At 42.5% G+C, this 20,725-nt stretch overlaps 1 protein-coding gene across 3 annotated transcripts in view; it reads right to left on the bottom strand.

Moving 5' to 3' along the window:
* maml1 (mastermind-like transcriptional coactivator 1) overlaps positions 1 to 20,486 on the bottom strand; it is a 37,352-nt gene extending 16,866 nt beyond the window's left edge. Inside the window, exons 1-2 of one of the 3 annotated variants that reach the window (XM_024429476.2) lie at positions 18,801 to 20,486; positions 4,025 to 5,437 (exon numbers count right to left, since the gene is read on the bottom strand). In XM_024429476.2, the coding sequence (XP_024285244.1) occupies positions 4,025 to 5,437; positions 18,801 to 19,124 (1,737 nt within the window). In that variant the 5' untranslated portion in view covers positions 19,125 to 20,486. The remainder of the gene's footprint in view (positions 1 to 4,024; positions 5,438 to 18,800) is intronic. The other 2 variants (XM_024429477.2, XM_024429475.2) reach the window with 2 other exon arrangements.
* Positions 20,487 to 20,725: the final 239 nt, after the last annotated feature.

The raw sequence follows: 20,725 nt of genomic DNA, 5'->3' as shown, positions 1-20,725 counted from the left end.
AACAGTCTTAGTGGTTCCAAACTTGTTCCATTTAAGAATGATGGAGGCCACTGTGTTCTTGGGGACCTATCAATGCTGCAGAATTATTTTGGTACCCTTCCCCAGACATGTGCCTCGACACAATCCTGTCTCTGAACTCTATGGACAATTCCTTCGACCTCATGGCTTGGTTTTTGCTCTGACATGCACTGTCAACTGTGGGACCTTAGACAGGTGTGTGCCTTCCCAAATCATGTCCAATCAATTGAATTTACCACAGGTAGACTCCAATCAAGTTGTAGAAACATCAAGAATTATCAATGTAAACAGGATGCACCTGAGCTCAATTTAGAGTCTGTCATTATGGGGTAGTGTGAAGATTGAGGATGTATTTTTATTTATCCATTTTAGAATAAGGCTGTAATGTAACAAAATTAGGAAAAAAGGGAAGGGGCCTGAAAACTTTCTGAATGCACTGCATGCATGCGTGTGTGTGAGCTAAGGTGCAGAGAATCAAAGCAGGTGGGTCAGTCCAGTTCAACTGCTCTGCAGTCTGATGGCATGTATATAGAAACTCTCTTAGCCTGTTGGTATCATATGGTCAAAATCAATTAGCCTATTTCCTGAGATCAAATTATATTTCAACAAAATGTTGCAGGAAATCTTGAGTTTCTAACTACAGAAACAATTTCCGAGATGGAACAACCAGTGTTTAGCCTGAGCTTAGTCAGTGTGGCAACCACCTCCATAGAAACGTCTGGAAGGTTGGGCAGAGATATCAGGCGTTAGCCTGAGGCCTGGAGCTCCAGCAGGGGTCCGTCCACGCACCACAGACACAGTTGAGGGGGAAGAGAGGAACGGAGTCACATCTCGCGAGAAAGGAAAAAATAAAAGTGGGTTAGCAGCAGCTATATTTAAATAGAGAGCGAGTACTGAGAGGAAGGTGGGGGCTACTCCTAAAATACACTGGTGAGGACATGAGGGGGAGAGAGGGATAAATGAAAGGCTGCTTTGTCATGGCTGTCCCCTCCCCGGTCCCCCCCTCCACCACAACCCAAGCCCCCGTGGGAGCCTGCACGCCAGCGCCTTAGCAACCAGCTGCTTGACACAGACACACACACAGTCCTTTGGAACCATAGGGTCCGTGCCAGACTTGTAAGAACAAAAACTGACGACAGTGTGTGGGGTTGTGTTTGTTGACTAACAAAAAAAAACCTTCTAGGCCCTAGAATCACCATCAACTAGGCCTACAAGCAGTATGCTTCATCCGCAAGGTTGTCAAAAACAATTAGCCGAGGAGGCCTACAACTTCAGTAAGAGTAATTTAAAATGCAGTGAATGCAAGAAATGTACAGTACAATCAAATAATGTGTAGGTGTTGATCATAAGTTACCAAATGTAATGCTATTGCTAATCTAGGCTATCAATTGGTCTGTGGTTCTTTACGTAAGCAAAAATGTTGAAAACAAGGTCTTTCTTTGGAGCCGTTCTTTTAAACTGTAAGGGCAAGCCAGACAAGTCCATTGCTCATTTTTAACAAGCCCTTATTGTTTACCATTGTTTTGCTTCGACATGAGACTCCCGTCATTCACCAGTATTGTAGCACTGGGGGAGTGTGTGAACACAACACGGCCTTGGAATGTTCTTTATGCCTCAGTTGTAATGCTATTTGCTGATGTCAGCATAAAACAATAATTGAGCCTTTCCCTTGTTGGGAATGTGGATGGCTCCAACTCTCCCAGTGTGAAATGAAAGTTAGGCTTGGGTGATGACCATAACCAAGTCATGTCCCAAGTCCCAAGTCCTTCGTATACACTTGTTGACATCTAGCTTAACAGTTATTCAGAATGCTAATATAGCCTAACCCTCTACTGCACATTGTTGCCCTCAAATAGGGTTGAATATTATCCCCCTGCTCCAACCAGAGAATAAATAATTTCTCCCGCGTAACCCGGTATTTCGAGCCAAACCCGGAAGTGTCATTCAAAAGAACATATGTCTAGATACAAATTCAAATCTGATGCTACCTGAGCCTGATGAGCCACATATTAAATATATTTCATGAGCCCAACATGGACATTTAATGAGCCCAAGCCCAAAAAAAGCCCAAATGATTATGCCATTAATCCAATCCAATATATATGATATAGGCTACTGCACATTACGCACAACAGAAAAACCCATAGATTTAGATAAATTTATTTACCCAGGAGAACATATAGCTAACTAGCTCCAGTAGATCTTTTTTTTGTGTGTGAACTGTATTACTGTACTGTATTATACGGACTGGAATTACGCACATCGTTCAAACCATGATAAATCAGAAGACAACATAGGATTCTGGTGAAGCACATGCAGCCAACAAAGTCACAAGTGTAGGCTAGCAAATTTGATTTGAATTCTGAAAATGGGGCCTACTTCTATAATTAGTAGGCGGACGCACATATACACCTTTCATAATATTTACCATTATTAGCTTACCTCTTTCTCCCTCTGTTGCTTCATCCCTTCCTCACCTTCAACAATTAAATAAGTTGCGTTGTCCTCATCTTCATCATTCTAATGACAGTTGAATAATATAGGACATGAATTAGACGCTTTCACTTCTCTTCACTAAGATTGAATGGTTATTGGTCTGAACAAATAACTGCCTACCTCAATCACGCGTTCACTCTTTGTTCAAACTACCTGAGAGTTCTATTGAATGCTGTATTTACCATTCAGCAAAAAAAGAGCTTGCTTCCCTCTTCAGCAGTCTATTGGTAGAAGACATGCAACAACAAAAATGTCCAGCAAACTCTTGTAATCTAGCTTTTCCTGCATGGGAATCCAAGAGCTAAAAGGTGTGTTTTTTTTAAGGAGAGGGCAGCTGAGCAGAGGTGCGTGCATATTGTGCAAAAAAAAAGAGAGGCTATAAGTTAGAAGCTTATTATGCATAACCAATCATTAATTAGCTAAATAGAAGGCAAACACTGAATTGAATGTTTTACCTGAAAGGGTATGCATGGACATGTACACTGCACAAAAATACAAAACTCAACATTTATATACAATTTTTTTTAAAGTTGGTGCCATGTTTCATGAGCTCAAACAAAAGATGACACATTTTCCATATGCACTAGAAAACATTGCACAAATTTGTTTACATCCCTGATAGTGAGCATTTCTCCTTTGCCAAGATAATCCTGATTAAACAGAAGCCGTTTAAACAGCATGATCATTACACAGGTTTACCTTGTGCTGGGGACAACAACAACAAACACACTAAAAGATGCAGTTGTGTCTCAAAACACAATGCCACAGACGTCTCAAGTTGAGGGAGCGTGCAATTGACTTGCTGACTGCAAGAATGTCCACCAGAGCTGTTGCCAAAGACTTGAATGTTAATGTTTAATTTCCTACACATGACAATATGTGATGACATGTCTGTAAACAATCCAATGAGGTGCAGAAGTTATAATGTATCAATTGGGGGAGGGACCTTCTTTAAGTAAGCAAAGCAAAGCAATCTGAGCCCATGGTGTGAAAGAAGGGTACAATACATTTCATTATTTTGCATGTTTAAATACAGATAACTTGAAAATGTACTTGTGTAGGAACCTCTAAAGAAGTATACTGATACTTATCAGGATAATATCATGCTCAATGAAAGATGTGACATAAAATAATGGCTTTTTTGGTCAACATTTACAGGCAAAGGAGCCAAATCGAGCTGTTAAGATACCCTCTGATAAAGAAAATATTTGATTGCTATTTTTGTACCCCCATGGCAAAGCCTGAACATTATCAGAAAGACTAAAACTTCCCAAAAATAGGATGGAAGTTTTTTTTAAATGAAAAGCCAGAATGTGTGCAGTAGAGTGCTGATATTGATGTTTCTATTTGGATCCTGGACTCTAATCACTAAGCTTTTGACTCTGCTATAGAATACATTTTAAGCCAACACCATGGTATCAAAGCTAGTCAAATAGAAATAATGTTTAAAAAATGAGAACTCTTGTGATAATTGCCATGGTGAGTTGTAGAGGATGAGCTGCAGTCTTACCTGGCCGTGGGGTAGGTGTGGTCTGAAGGGCAGGCCTTGCTTCTGCTTCATCTGCTGCTGCTGCCTGAGAAGCGATAGCATCACCGCCTTGTTCTGGCTCTGGGCACTAGGCGGGCCCCGTGGTGGCCCCTGGGTCGCCGCCTCGTAGTGGGACAGGGGCTTGGTGTTGCTGTAGTTGAGCATGGCAGAGCCCGGGCCCCCAGGGCCTGCTGCTGCAGGGTGGCTGAGCAGGGCACCTGGTACTGCGACAGGGTGGCCAAGCATGTTGGGGTGGGGGCCCCCGGGCTGCAGGTACCCGCCGGCTGCAGCTTTGGGTGAGCCCTTGTTGGGCTGTACAGGTATCATCAGCTGGGGCTTGTTGGGGAAGTCCTGGGGGTATAGGGAGGGGCTGGTGGGCTTCTCCAGGCCGTAGGAGCCCCCTAGGGGGCTTCGAGACGGGGCCGACTGGGGGGGCCAAGACTGAGGGTGGGATCCAGTTGTGTGGAATTTGGGTGCTTGCTGCGGTTGTTGCTGTTTTTGGTTTTGCTGCGGTTTCTGAGCGTGTTGCTGCTGTTGAAGCTGGGATTGCATCTGCTGGGCTCTCTGTTGATGTGCGGCTAGCTGTTGGAGCTGCTGGGCAGGGGACAGGTCTTTGGAGACGGGCCCCGGGGGGAGGTGGTGGTTCTGGGGAGGGAGTTGCCTGGATGGGGGAGGCTGCTGGCTGAGGGGTTGGGACAGGGCCGGGGAGGAGGCAGTGGTGGTAGCCGCTGCCGGTGAGCGCTGCATGGGCGGCCCCGATGACTTTGGCCTAACATGCGGCGAGCCGGTGCCAGAGTCTTGCTCGAAAGCAGCGGAGGCCGGGGAGAACTCAGTCTTAATGCTGGCCAGGTCTGGAGGCAGGAGGCCTCCCTGTGAGGTCCCCCCTCCCTGCGTTGCTCCCCCAGACTGTGCACATGTCCCTGGGGTGGGTCCGGCCAGCTCAGGGGAGTCCTTGCGATCCTCGAAGCCATCGTTGAGGATGTCCTGGATGTCCTCATAGGCCACAGAGCGGTTGAGCTCCTCCATGAGCTCCATCCACTCCTGCTCGTTGAGGTTGAGGTCAGGGAAGAGGCTGTTGCTGGCTCCGCCCCCTGACGGCAGCATGCAGGGCAAGATGTCATCCATGGGCTCCTGCTTCATCTCTTTGAGCAAGAACTCCTGCTCCCCCGAGGAGTCCCCACCGGGCTCACCACCAGGCCGGTGGATCCCGTTGGGTATGAGCGAGTCAGCGCCGATGCCGTGCTTGGAGTCCAGAGGAGAGTGCGTGGGGATGCTGCCGTTGGATGGGTCATTGTCCAGGCAGGACTTCTTGGACGGGGGGTAGCCATCGCTGAAGCCGTTGACTTGAACAGGCGAGCTGGCGCTCTCCAGCTTCCTCTTCACCGACTCCTGCAACTAGAGCAAACAACGACAAACATTAGTACCACACAATCAACATACATGCTGAATACTACCACACTGCTTTTGACTGAGATTCTCACCAGAGGCCAAGTTCAATCAATAAAGTGGAGATAAAGCTAAGATATAAATACCTGGGTGAACACATGAAGATATGCTTAATGGTTCTGGAACATCACTGGTGTTGCACGGTTTACCAAAACTACGGTACTTTGAATCTAGAACTTTTTGGGTACTGTAAAATGTGTCTCATGGGGCGGCAGGTAACCTTGGGGTTAGAGCATTGGACTAGTAACCGAAAGGTTGCAAGATCGAATCCCCGAGCTAACAAGGTAAAAATCTGTCGTTTTGCCCCTGAACAAGGCAGTTAACCCACTGTTCCTAGGCCGTCATTGAAAATAAGAATTTGTTAACTGACTTGCCTCGTTAAATAAAAAGGTAAAAAAATATGTATAAATAATCTACTGATCGAGAGGATCAAGTCCGTCAGCGCAGCCGATGTCCCCTTAGCTATAGCACACCGTGCCTGCTCCACTTACTCATTGGTAGCTCTAGCCTATCCCGAGGAACCACTGCACTCACTCGGAATCTGGGGTGCATCACCAATTATGCTGCACAGACGTTACCCCACTTGACTAATGCAACACAGCATAAATGTTGAAACGTAATTGTCGTTTGCAACACAGGCTAGAACACTTTACAATGTGGGGGAAAACAACGTGAGTATTTCACTACACTCTCAATAACATCTGCTAAATATGTGCATGCGACCAATAAAATGTGATTTGATTGCAAGAAGATACCGGTAGCTTCCACCTCTGTAGGCTAACTTTCCTTGCTAGCTTACAGCTGAAGCTAACATCAATTCACTACTCTAGTACCTTGTTTGTGATAACGCAAACTATTTCTGATTTCAAAGCTGATTGAATGAATAAAGTTTTTGGTGACACCTAGTCGCCCCAACTTACATATCTCCCAGTTAAGATAGTGAATTTGAGACTTGAGCCAATATTATGTGGTATACAGACACGAGCCCCAACCCTATCAAAGTTACCCATCTCTGTTTTAGTGCAACAATGCCACTGAAATCATAGGCCGAACGCCGATCTGGCATCGTCTAACACCCTCACATCCCCGGAGGAGAGAAAGGGAGAGAGCAGCTAGTCTAGTGACTCATTCCAGTGCTTTATGAACCTGAAAAACTGGTCCGTCTTCCCCCTGCTCCCCTCCCCACCTTCTTCTGAGCAACCACCACTGCTGCTACAACTACCACCACCAACCTGAATCCACATGAAACTAATTAGCATGTGTATAGGCGGAGTAGGACCTACAACAAAAGAGCTAGCGCCAGGGCCAAGGAGGGGAGCATGCTGAATTACAAACACCGGGGCCAGCACTGACAGCGTGCCCGTTTTGCCTTTGAAGCCACCGGCATGGCCACAATGGGCCTCCCTGGATTGTGCAGGTGCGGAACAGAGCGGCGAGCTGGGGGGCGTTTATAGTACAAGCGTTTAACCTCATACTTACTGGCCAGGCTGGAGCGGAGCCCGGTTAATAGGTTACTGACAGGCTAGTTGGCTTGCTAGCATTGTGCCACGAGCGGGCTAGTTAGCACTGGGAATTTAGACATGTTTTAGTAACTGACATGATGCCTAGGTTATGATGTGCATCAGCAAAAGAGTCAAGTTCCGCCCAGTGGCTTGATACACACCCCAGCGGAAGCGCTCAACTGTGGCATTATGTGGCATCAGGAATGGGCACAGAGCAATGATGCGCCAGAGGCTCAGAGCAGTGGGCAGAGTTGGATTTAATACTCCTGAGTCATCATTCAGAGGCTTGTCATTGTCCTATTGCAGCTGTGGCCCAAATGGTGGGTAGCGGCCAATTTCTACTGGGCCGTAACTGAGGCATGGGTTGTGGCTTAAAAACAGTACTTGTTTCTCAGAGACTGAAGAGGTCACAGAGGCAAAATGATTCAGGTGGGGTCATTACAGCCACTTACATGTACAGTGCTGTGAAAATATTTGGCTCCTTCCTAATTCTCTACTTTTGCATATTGTTTTATACTGATTGTTATCAGATCTTAAACCAAAACCTAGCAGTAGATAAAAGGGAACATGAGTGAACAATACTTATTTAATTTTTTCATAAACAAAGTTATGCAACACCCACTACCCCCGTGTGAAAAATGTGTGAAAAACGATGCCACTTTTAGCTGCAATGGCTCCAACCAAACGCTTCCGTTAGTTGTTGATCAGTCTCGTACGTCACTGTTGAGTAATTTTGGCCCACTCTTCCATGCAGAACTACTGTAACTCAGCGACAATTTGTGGGTTTTCAATAGAGGTTGACCAATTAATCAGAATGGACGATTAATTAGGGCCGTTTCAAATTTTCATAACAATCAGAAATCGGTATTTTTGGACACTGATTTGGCCATTTTTCCCCCACCAATATTTAACTAGGCAAGTCAGTTAAGAACACATTCCTATTTTCAATGACGGCCATGGTGGGTTAACTGCCTTGTTCAGGGGCAGAATGACAGATTTTTACCTTGTCAGCTCGGGGATTCAATCTTAACGCTGCTTCGAGGGTGGCTGTTGTCGATGTGTTCCTGGTTCGAGCCCAGGTAGGGGCGGAAGCTATACTGTTACACTGGCAATACTAAAGTGCCTATAAGAATATCCAATAGTCAAAGGTATATGAAATACAAATGGTATAAAGGGAAATAGTCCTATAATTCCTATAACTACAACCTAAAACTTCTTACCTGGGAATATTGAAGACTCATGTTAAAAGGAACCACCAGCAACATGTTCTCATGTTCTGAGCAAGGAACTGAAACGGTAGCTTTCTTACATGGCACATATTGCACTTTTACTTTCTTCTCCAACACTTTGTTTTTGCATTATTTAAACCAAATTGAATATGTTTCATTATTTGAGGCTAAATTGATTTATTGATGTATTATATTAAGTTAAAATGAGTGTTCATTCAGTATTGTTGTAATTGTAAAAAATGACCTAAACCTCAAAATGTTCTCATAATATATCCGCAAACTCTTTAGAAATGTTTTGGTTGGGAAGCATGCGGAAGCCTTTAATCATCACTGAAAACAATGGAGGAAGCAGGTTTTCCCCCCACAGTTGATTAGAAGTTAATTGAGCCACACTAGTCATAGACTGTTCTCTCTGCTTCCGCATGGCAAGCTTTGCCGAAGCTCCAAGTCTTGATCCAAGAGGCTTCTAAACAAGCCATCAGACTCCTGAACATCTAAGCAAATGTCTACCCCAGACTATTTGCATTGTCCCCCCCACCCCTTTTACACTGCTGCTACTCTGTTAATCATCTACAAATAGTCACTTTAATAACTCTACCTATATGTACATATTACCGTAATTTCCGGACTATAAGCCGCTACGTTTTTTCCCACGCGTTGAACCTCGCGGTTTATACAATGACGTGGCTAATTTATGGATTTTTCCCGCTTTCACAAGATTCATGCCGCCAAAAAACTGAGCACTGTCACATAATGTGACGTAAATCGAGCGCGCTCAAATTTCCCATCATTCTGATTACGGTAGTCATTTTGTCACCCTCATCATGGCAAAGACACGGAGAAATGCATATGATGCAGCTTTCAAGTTGAAGGTGATCGATCTGGCTGTTGGAAAAGGAAATAGAGCTGCTGACAGCGTGGAGTATTGTAAAAAAAATCCACTATCATCAACGGGTTTCGAAAGGCTGGATTGCTGCGTGCTGAAGAGGGCAGCGATCCAACATCGGATGAAGCAATTCTGAGGCTATTCAACTCCGACACCGAAGGAGATGACTTCAGTGGTTTCAGTGCACAGGAGGAAGATAGTGACCAATGACTTTCTTGGTAGGCTACTGTTGTAACAAAAATTAAAGCCGTGTTTCGTTAAAGCCTATTTATTTTTGTTACAAGCCTTGTTTCGTTTAAAGGCTGTGTAAAGTTAATTTGTTTCAATGTACCGGTAGGCACCTGCGGTTTATAGACAAGTGCAGCTTATTTATGTACAAAATACATATTTTTTAATAATTCAGTGGGTGCGGTTTATATTCAGGTGCGCTTAATAGTCCAGCAATTACGGTACCTCGACCAACCGGTACCCCCGCACAATGACTCTGTAACGGCACCCCCTGTTTATATAGCCTCGCTACTGTTATTTTACTGCCGCTCTTTAATTATTTGTTACTTTAATTTCTCACCTTATTTTGGTATTTTTTCTTAAAACCGCATTGTTGGTTAAGGGCTTATAAGTAAGCATTTCACTGTAAGGTGCTTGATTGATTTTGGAAAGAAACAGGCCCAGATACATGTTTTACATTGCTATTTTGTGCAGTGTAAAGTGTTGGTCTCATGTTTCATGAGCTGAAATAAAAGATCCCAGAAGCACAAAAAGCTTATTTCTCAAACATTTTGTGCACAAAATATTTTCATTCCCGCTCGTGAGCATTTCTCCTGTCAAGATAATCCATCAATCTGACAGGTGTGGCATATCAAGGTGCTGATTAAACAGCATGATCATTACACAGGTGCACCTTGTGCTGTGGACAATAATGCCGCTAAAATGTGCCGTCTTGTAACAATGCCACAGATGTCTCAAGTGGGAGCGTGCAACTGGCATGCTGACTGCAGGAATGTCCACCAGAGCTGTTGCCAGATAATTTCATCTTAAATTCTCTACCATAAGCCGCCTCCGTCGTTTTGTGAGAATTTGGCAATGTGTCCAACCGGCATCACAACCGCAGACCGCGTGTAACCTCGCACAGCCCAGGACCTCCACATCTGGCTTCCTCACCTATAGGGTTGTCTGAGACCAGCCACCCAGATAGCTGATGAAACAGTTTGCACAACCGGTTTGCTGATGTCAACGTTGTGAACAGAGTGCCTAATGGTGGCGGTAGGGTTATGGTATGGGCAGGTATAAGCTACAGACAACGAACACAATTGCATTTTATCGATGGCAAATTGAATGCACAGAGATACCGTGAGGAGATCCTTAGGCCCCTTGTCGTGCCATTCATCCGCCGCCATCATCTCGTGTTTCAACATGATAATGTCGCACGGATCTGTACACAATTTCTGGTATATGAAAATGTCCCAGTTCTTTCATGGCCTACATACTCAGACATGTCACCCATTTTCCCTGTATATGGCCTAGCTATTGTTATTTTACTGATGCTCTTTAATATTTTGTAACTTTATTTTTAGGTGTTTTTCTTAAAACTGCATTGTTGTTTAAGGGCTTAAGTAAAAATTTCCCCAATACAATTTGGGCATGTTTGGGATGCTCTGGATTGACGTGTTCAACAGTGGGTTCCACTTTGCACAGCCATTGAAGAGAATTGGGACAACATTCCACAGGCCACAATCAACAGCCTGATCAAATCTAATCGAAGGAGTTGTCACACTGAATGAGGCAAATGGTGGTCACTACAGATACTGACTGGTTTTATGATCCAAACCCATTTTTATTAAGGTATCTGTGACCAAAAGATGCATATTTGTATTCCCAGTCATATGAAATCCATAGATTAGGGCCTAATTCATTCATTACAATTGACTGAATTTCTTATTTGAACTGTAACTCAGTAAAATCTTGGAAATTGTTGAGATCATATTTTTGTTAATTGTGTAATAGAAAAAAACAAGAATGTTCTGGAAGTGTAAGAACTCACTGAATACTTGAGTGCTACTTTCGAGTCACAAGAAAGAGGAACCGAATCATTTTATATGTGACCGTCTCATGAGAAGTGTGTATCCCACTTTGGCTGTGCCATCAGCCTTCTGATCATTTAGAAATTCATGACGAAGGTCGTTACGATGACCGTATATACTGCCACACCACAGTCACGAATCATGACCGCAGTTAAATTCGATGTGACTCAACGGTTACGGCAACTTATCAAAAAGTACTCTCTGATAGTCATTAGTAGCCTACTAAACCTGCTCGAGGCCCGTCGCTAACGGTGGGTACTCAGCACTCTGATGTCAACGCAAAAGCAATTGAAAATCAAATCAAACACTTCATGAGAGCCCCGACATTAACTTGGAGCAGAATAGGATTACCTATTGCGCAGAGAGAAACAGGTCCTCATTAGAGGTCGACCGATTAATCGGAATGACCGATTAATTAGGTCTGATTTCAAGTTTTCATAACAATCGGAAACCGGTATTTTTGGGGCGCCGATTATTATATATTTTTTTCACCTTTATTTAATCTTTATTTAACTAGGCAAGTCAGTTAAGAACACATTCTTATTTTCAATGAGGGCCTAGGAACAAGGGAGAACGACAGATTTTTACCTTGTCAGCTCGGGGGATCCAATCTTGCAACCTTACAGTTACCTAGTCCAACGCTCTAACCACCTGCCTCACGAGGAGCCTGCCTGTTACACGAATGCAGTAAGCCAAGGTAAGTTGCTAGCTAGCATTAAACTTATCTTATAAAAAACAATCAACGACTGTCATTGCTCCAATGTGTACTTAACCATAAACATCAATGCCTTTCTTAAAATCAATACACAAGTATATATTTTTTAACCTGCATATTTAGCTAAAAGAAATCCAAGTTAGCAGGCAATATTAACCAGGTGAAATTGTGTCACTTCTCTTGCGTTCATTGCACGCAGAGTCATGGTATATGCAACAGTTTGGGCCGCCTGGCTCTTTGCGAACTAATTTGCCAGAATTTTACGTAATTATGACATAACATTGAAGGTTGTGCAATGTAACAGGAATATTTAGACTCATGGATGCCACCCGTTAGATAAAATACGGAACGGAATAAATGTTTGAGGTGATAGGTCAAATCCGGAAACTAAGGCTCGTATTTCTGTGTGTTTATTATAGTTATGTCTATGATTTGATAGAGCAGTCTGACTAAGGGGTGGTAGGCAAGAGCAGACTCGTAATAGTCAAAGGTATATGGTTTAGAGAGAAATAGTCGACGCGTTATAATTCCTGTAATAACTTGCGGCTGAACTTGAAAGGGGTTCCTTTGTTATTTTACCGTTCATGTCTTCCATAGAGAATGTCTTGATCTACTTCAAATAAGGTCTGTGTTTCATGCAGGCTTAAACCACCTCGGCGTTTTGATACCCATGTAAATCTCACTAGGATAAGTTAATGTTTGTCAAAATATTTTCATAAATCCACTCTACAAAAAATGTTTTGCTTATATTTAGCCAATATTGAGCAGAGTTACCTTGTCCTTTGGATATCTACACAGTTATAAAATTGGCAAGGTGGTGTAAGCCTACACGAAACACAGACCTTATTTTAAGTGAATCTAAAAATATCCTATGCAAGAAATGAATTAAGGAACCGCTTTTCAGATTTTGCTAGAAGGTCTCATGGGAATTATGAGTCGCACTTCGGTAGTCAAGTCTTACCATGTCCATTATTAAAATAGAATTTCCTGCATATAGAAAGTACAGTTTTTGTTCTCAACATTCATCACAGGTGACTTAAACTCTATTTTTATTCTAACAGTTGAGAGTATTGGTCTCCTAAGCAGACTCTTCACTATCATTGTCACTTCATAGCTGTGTGTGTGTTTTACAGATGGCAGAGAAAAGCAGAGCACCAGTGTGGGAATATTACATGGAATTGGCAGCAGGGAAAGCAAGGTGTCTTATTTGTGATAAAGATGTAAGCATGGGGTCAGCAACGGAGAAATAAAAAAAATACCACCAACCTGTGGAATAACCTTAAGAACACCCATACAAAAGCCCATAATATGTATTATATTAAGTTAAAATAAAAGTATTAATTCAGTATTGTTGCAATTGTCATTATTACAAAAATGTGTACACACACATAAAAAAATAATAATAGGCCGATTACTCGGTATCGGCTTTTTTGTCCTCCAATAATCGGTACCTGCGTTGAAAAATCATAATCGGTCCACCTCTAGTCCTCATAGCTGGTTGATGCATGGAATGAAATTGGGGTTACTACCCACAACATTTCCAATCGCATATGCAATTGCATACGAAAATAGCTGATGGCCTTTATTGAAAAGAGGAAGATCGATCAGCTTTCCATATTTATTTCTAAACTTCCCTAATATTATAGCACATTGTTTTGCTTTACAACCAGAGTAGCCTATCTGGCTGGCATAAAAAAGAACCGTGGGAAAGCAGTCCACAATTCGCTATGAGCCCAGACATTGCACAATCGTGTGTGAAAACAGTTCGCCGCACACCATCGCTAATCCATATATTTATATGTGCATATTCTTTTCATCCCTTTACATTTGTGTGTATAAGGTAGTTGTTGTGAATTTGTTAGATTACTCTTTAGATATTACTGCTTAGTTGGAAATAGAAGCACAAGCATTCGCTACACTCGCATTATCATCTGCTTACCATGTGTATGTGACCAATAGAATTTGATTTGAAGTGTGTGCAGCCTGCGCAAGAAACAGAGCAGAGCGATTGACTTTCACGCAACCTTTTTCAAATCATCATTAGTCACATTTCGTAGCCTTAGACTGTATTTGGAATCAAAACAGAGCGTTACAGGCTGACTACACCGCTCAGTCGCAAAATACATTTAGAAATCTATATTATTCAATTATTGCACCCACACTGCTTGCGCGCGCCAATGAGCATCTGCTTTGCCAAGGGCTAAAATAGAAGTTAGTTCTATTTGCGATGCAGATCGCGCTGCAAGTCCTGCCTCTCCCATCTCCTCATTGGTTTATAGAAGCAGGTACCCAGGTGCCATCTCCGCATTGGTTAAACCCACGTGGGTGACTGAAAGACGAACAAGGTCAGTGACGGTAATGCACCTAATTTATTAAAGTAATCACAATATAAAATCAAGAGAATAAAAGGCCTGGAAGGAGGAGAGATGACTAGAAACGGTTCAGTTGACAGTTGTGTGGATTAATTGGCGGAGTAGAGGACCTTGTGCATTTCAGGTAAAATAACAACATACTGTTTTTATCCCATGACAAATTAGCTAGCAAGTACAAGCTAGCTAGCTAAATTGCCATAAATGTTTAATGCTTTTCGATCTGTCCCCAAATTAATATAATTGATTCGGAGTTTGTTTCGATATTTTAACCTGCGTGTCGTGATTGCGTTTGGTGTGGGGGGGACAAAATACATTTGTGCACAATGGTGCACGCGCGCAGCCGGTTTGGGTTCCGTGTAAACTTTATATCACAACTAAAGTTGCATAAACAACTAAATTAATTATATAGGAGGACCCATTTCTTTGTTAACCGCCCAACACAGAATAGCCACATGTGCGCACTCCCTCTGAAATATTTTGGGAAAAATATACTTTCTATTTTATTCAGCCATGTTAAATTGTATTGTTCTTAGTATAAAATATGAAATTGTGTCACGTGAATTATAAGTAAATCTTGCCTGCTAAATGTTAATAAACTAGTGTAGACCACAGCCATATGGCATATGTACGCTCTCGTTGGCTGGCCCTCGCTTCATACTCGTCGCCAAACCCACTGGCTCCATGTCATCTACAAGACCCTGCTAGGTAAAGTCCCCCCTTATCTCAGCTCGCTGGTCACCATAGCACACGCTCCAGCAGGTATACAGTGCCTTGCGAAAGTATTCGGCCCCCTTGAACTTTGCGACCTTTTGCCACATTTCAGGCTTCAAACATAAAGATATAAAACTGTATTTTTTTGTGAAGAATCAACAACAAGTGGGACACAATCATGAAGTGGAACGACATTTATTGGATATTTCAAACTTTTTTAACAAATCAAAAACTGAAAAATTGGGCATGCAAAATTATTCAGCCCCCTTAAGTTAATACTTTGTAGCGCCACCTTTTGCTACGATTACAGCTGTAAGTCGCTTGGGGTATGTCTATCAGTTTTGCACATCGAGAGACTGAAATTTTTTCCCATTACTCCTTGCAAAACAGCTCGAGCTCAGTGAGGTTGGATGGAGAGCATTTGTGAACAGCAGTTTTAGTTCTTTCCACAGATTCTCGATTGGATTCAGGTCTGGACTTTGACTTGGCCATTCTAACACCTGGATATGTTTATTTTTGAACCATTCCATTGTAGATTTTGCTTTATGTTTTGGATCATTGTCTTGTTGGAAGACAAATCTCCGTCCCAGTCTCAGGTCTTTTGCAGACTCCATCAGGTTTTCTTCCAGAATGGTCCTGTATTTGGCTCCATCCATCTTCCCATCAATTTTAACCATCTTCCCTGTCCCTGCTGAAGAAAAGCAGGCCCAAACCATGATGCTGCCACCACCATGTTTGACAGTGGGGATGGTGTGTTCAGGGTGATGAGCAGTGTTGCTTTTACGCCAAACATAACGTTTTGCATTGTTGCCAAAAAGTTACATTTTGGTTTCATCTGACCAGAGCACCTTCTTCCACATGTTTGGTGTGTCTCCCAGGTGGCTTGTGGCAAACTTTAAACAACACTTTTTATGGATATCTTTAAGAAATGTCTTTCTTCTTGCCACTCTTCCATAAAGGCCAGATTTGTGCAATATACGACTGATTGTTGTCCTATGGACAGAGTCTCCCACCTCAGCTGTAGATCTCTGCAGTTCATCCAGAGTGATCATGGGCCTCTTGGCTGCATCTCTGATCAGTCTTCTCCTTGTATGAGCTGAAAGTTTAGAGGGACGGCCAGGTCTTGGTAGATTTGCAGTGGTCTGATACTCCTTCCATTTCAATATTATCGCTTGCACAGTGCTCCTTGGGATGTTTAAAGCTTGGGAAATCTTTTTGTATCCAAATCCGGCTTTAAACTTCTTCACAACAGTATCTCGGACCTGCCTGGTGTGTTCCTTGTTCTTCATGATGCTCTCTGCGCTTTTAACGGACCTCTGAGACTATCACAGTGCAGGTGCATTTATACAGAGACTTGATTACACACAGGTGGATTGTATTTATCATCATTAGTCATTTAGGTCAACATTGGATCATTCAGAGATCCTCACTGAACTTCTGGAGAGAGTTTGCTGCACTGAAAGTAAAGGGGCTGAATAATTTTGCACGCCCAATTTTTCAGTTTTTGATTTGTTAAAAAAAGTTTGAAATATCCAATAAATGTCGTTCCACTTCATGATTGTGTCCCACTTGTTGATTCTTCACAAAAAAATACAATTTTATATCGTTATGTTTGAAGCCTGAAATGTGGCAAAAGGTTGCAAAGTTCAAGGGGGCCGAATACTTTCGCAAGGCACTGTATCTCTCTGGTCACCCCCAAAACCAATTCTTTCTTTGGCCGCCTCTCCTTCCAGTTCTCTGCTGCCAATGACTGGAACGAACTACAAAAATCTCTGAAACTGGAAACAGTCATCTCCCTCACTAGCTTTAAGCACCAACTGTCAGAGCAGCTCACAGATTACTGCATCTGTACATAGCCCACATATAATTTAGCTCAAACAACTACCTCTTTCCCTACTGTATTTAATTAATTTATTTATTTTGCTCCTTTGCATCCCATTATTTTTTATTTCTACTTTGCACATTCCATTGCAAATCTACCATTCCAGTGTTTTACTTGCTATATTGTATTTACTTTGCCACCATGGCCTTTTTTGCCTTTACCTCCCTTATCTCACCTCATTTGCTCACATCGTATATAGACTTGTTTATACTGTATGTTTGTTTTACTCCATGTGTAACTGTGTCGTTGTATGTGTCGAACTGCTTTGCTTTATCTTGGCCAGGTCGCAATTGTAAATGAGAACTTGTTCTTAACTTGCCTACCTGGTTAAATAAAGGTGAAATAAAAAATGTACAAAAATACCCAGATAAGGGAAAGGATTCAACTGAAATGTGTCTTCCTACATTTTCTTCATATTTTATTCACCTTTATTTAACTAGGCAAGTCAGTTAAGAACAAATTCTTATTTTCAATGACGGCCTATGAACAGTGGTTTAACTGCCTTGTTGTCAGCTCGGGGATTTGATCTAGCAACCTTTCAGTTACAAGTCCAACGCTCTAACCACTAGGCTACCATTGCCGCCCCAATAGCATAATGTTTCTTTAGACCTGCCTAAATGGATTTACTGTGATGGTGTAGGCTATATTAAATGGATTGAGACTTTAAATTGTAGATGTTCCAAAAAGGTCCACATCAGTGTCTTGTAGGCTGTGTGTGGAAGCCAGAGATGCTAAACATGTTTATGTTCATTAAAATGTCAATTAGTGAGACCAGGCAGTTACCTGCATGACAATCATCAGCTGGCAATTTCATGACTGCCACATCCCAATCCATGACTAAAATGGATGTGATTAAACATGAGTGCCAACAGACACCTCACAACTTCACTGAAAGAGCTTGCCTGGGGGACCCGAGTGAATTTGAATTTCTAAATCTACATCTGGGATTGTCAGTGTTTGATTCTGGAAATTTGTCTTCTACAAGACAGAATATTGAACAAAATTAAATTTGAACTAAGTCTACCGGTTGTCTGTGTGATGTTATTTTGTGGGTAGGAATTTAAGACAACATATCCAGAAGAAAGTATATTTAAACCAACTTCGTCAAACCACTGGTAGCGCATTCGGATATTTATCAACCAAATCATGCGCACAGGATGTACATGCAAGTAATGCATGCATACTTGACGAGCTCATACACGTGTTTACATGGTCTTTGCACATGCCTCAGGTGAGAGAAATCAGAACGCACTACCAGCGCTTTGACGAAGTTGGTTTAATTATACTATGCCGTGGATATATAGTCTCAAATTCCTACCCACAAGAGGACCAACCACAGAGACAACATGTAGAGTACGTTCATATGTAATTGTATTCAACAGTCCAGCTTGTAGAAGACCTCCTAGACTGTGTCTGATCCCAAAGCAAACAGACAGTATATATGCCTCGTTGTAAAACCTAAATTCTTTCCATATCCACTTGCATGAAATGTATGTTTGGCCACATAAAAACATTTGTGGAATTAACTGAATGGATGGAGCAAGCCAAAGACTAGTAAACACAGCATGACAACATTGGACGAGTTCATTCTGCATTGCCCGGTGCCCCTGCTGTGCGGAGCAACATTTTAGACCACTCCAATGGTCCTTAATATAAATATCCAGCCAACTGGGGCACCAGGCCATGCAAAAAGAACTTGCCCACTGAGATCAGGTGACAGCAACCAGCCAGCACGCCCGTTACTTGCTACAACTCTTCCGTGCTAATCACAGCACTATGTGCAGAGCACAAAGCACATGATTGCAATGCGCTTTCCTTAGACACCACACACAAAAAATACTGCAGGAATGCGATAATCCAATGACTGCCAATGAGCTGTTATCAGTTTTGTCGTGCATTTGCATCCACCCCCTGTATTACAGAAAGTCACTTACCGCAATCAAAGTGCTGTTTCTGCTCTGCTCTGGCGTTCCACCCTCCGCTAGGTCTGCGTTGCTGCCCCCGGTCCCTGACACTCTCTGCGCCGACTGGTCTGAGGTTGGCTGTGGCTGGCGGTGCTTACTCGACCGTTTGGCCTTGGTTTGCAGGCACCGTTGGTGCAGTGCAAAGGTCTGCTGCCGTTCCATCTCCAGCCGCTCCATAGCTGTGCTGTCGTAGCGGTTCTCGCAGCTGGTGTGATGCCTCCTGAAGAGCTCGATTCGACGGCGGAGTCGCTCCATCACCGCACTGTGTCGCGGCACTACAAAATCCGCCATCATCAATAAAGAGTGTTTTTAAACTCTGGACTCGGGTTTCGACAGTCCGGATAAAATGCTTAATGTGTTCCTTTTTAGTTGTGGGCGTTTATACCCACTACCTTTGAGAATCAACTAACGTTAGTGCTTCCATAGAGTCTACCCTTGGCTTGCTAATGTTGGCATTTAGTCTCACTAGCCAGAAGAAAACAGGCGTAAAATACGATTGAGATATATTACTAAACGGCCTAGCTAACTAGCAAAGTATATAGTGCCCTTTCTGTCGCATCGTGAAAAAAAGTATTGCAATAACTGGCTAGCAAAAGGCCCCAGCATTGGCTAGCTAGCCAAATTCCAAAAAAACTCATTCACGCCTTTCCCTTAATGAAAAAAAGTTGAAACTACAAACAAAGTAATGTATATGAAATAGTCGAGCTCAATTAATTTGATGGAAAATACGCATTATATGAGTTGAACGAATAACGTGCCTAGTTAGATGTAGCTAACTAACGTTACAGTAGGTAGTTGCTTACTAAAAGGCTATAGTATTCAATCAATGGGTCTCCATAACATTCCTCTGGTCAAACATATCCAAAGTTCGAGTAAGAAAAACCTTTAACTTGTACGTTAGCTTCTAACTAGCTAAACGGGACTATATTCGGGAGAACAAACATAACATTGCACTAGTTTACATTAGTAAACTATAAATGTATTGAAATCTCGCTGACTAACGTTACTTACCCAACTTCACGGAGCTGGTTAGCTTGCTGGCTAAAGCTAACTTTGTCTACAACAAACGCTTCTGTCTCATGATGAAAGTTAGCTAAAGCAAGTGACGCTCAGTTATTTTATACTAGTAAGCTAAATTTATCTAGAATATAACTTCTGCTAACTAGGCAGGATAAAACGTCAAGTTACCGATTACCGTCAACATATAAAACACCAAGAACGTTAACTCGCTAATAACAAAAGTAGTTACGTTGCAACTAGCTAGCTAAAGTAATGTTGCCTATGTTCTCCCTGGCTAACAGCTGATCCTCGGCGTAGATCGCAGTAATGTGACTTGATAGCTAGCAGACACTGCAACAAGATACGGATGTAGCTAGCTTGATAGCTTGCTAACTATAACAAAAGCATGATACCCAGACTACTTTCAAAATAATTCTCACAAGTAGTCGATATAGAACACACACAACCCGACCCCGAATCAGTTAGGTCGACTGCAAAACAAAAAAAAGTAATTGCGACAACCAACAATCAAACTGCCTCTCTTAGCTATTTCTATTGTTTTCCAATGGACAGGCAGATCTTCGTCGCCATTTTGGAACAAGTTTTTTTTCTCTCTCCTTTTTCCCCCTAACCTTTGCTTTGCTTCACCGACACCAAGAGGCGTCACCACCAGACAGCCGTGTCGCTTTCCCCACCATAGAAATGGAATGGTCCCCACCTCATTTTGATGATTGACAGTGAAAACAAGCAACAGAGACCATTTGCATGAATTTACAGTAACATTTGTAACATTGTGTGTGTCCTTTGACAAGTTATCAGAATTCAAGTAAACTCAACTAATGATACACACTCCTTGTTGGAATAATGTGATGTGACAGAATAAAAAATAAAAAATG

The sequence above is a fragment of the Oncorhynchus tshawytscha genome, linkage group LG08, assembly GCF_018296145.1.
Source record: "Oncorhynchus tshawytscha isolate Ot180627B linkage group LG08, Otsh_v2.0, whole genome shotgun sequence".
In the NCBI taxonomy this organism is placed as follows: Eukaryota; Metazoa; Chordata; class Actinopteri; order Salmoniformes; family Salmonidae; genus Oncorhynchus; species Oncorhynchus tshawytscha.
Note: the sequence above shows the minus strand (reverse complement) of the source record. Positions and strands in the feature narration are given on the sequence as shown.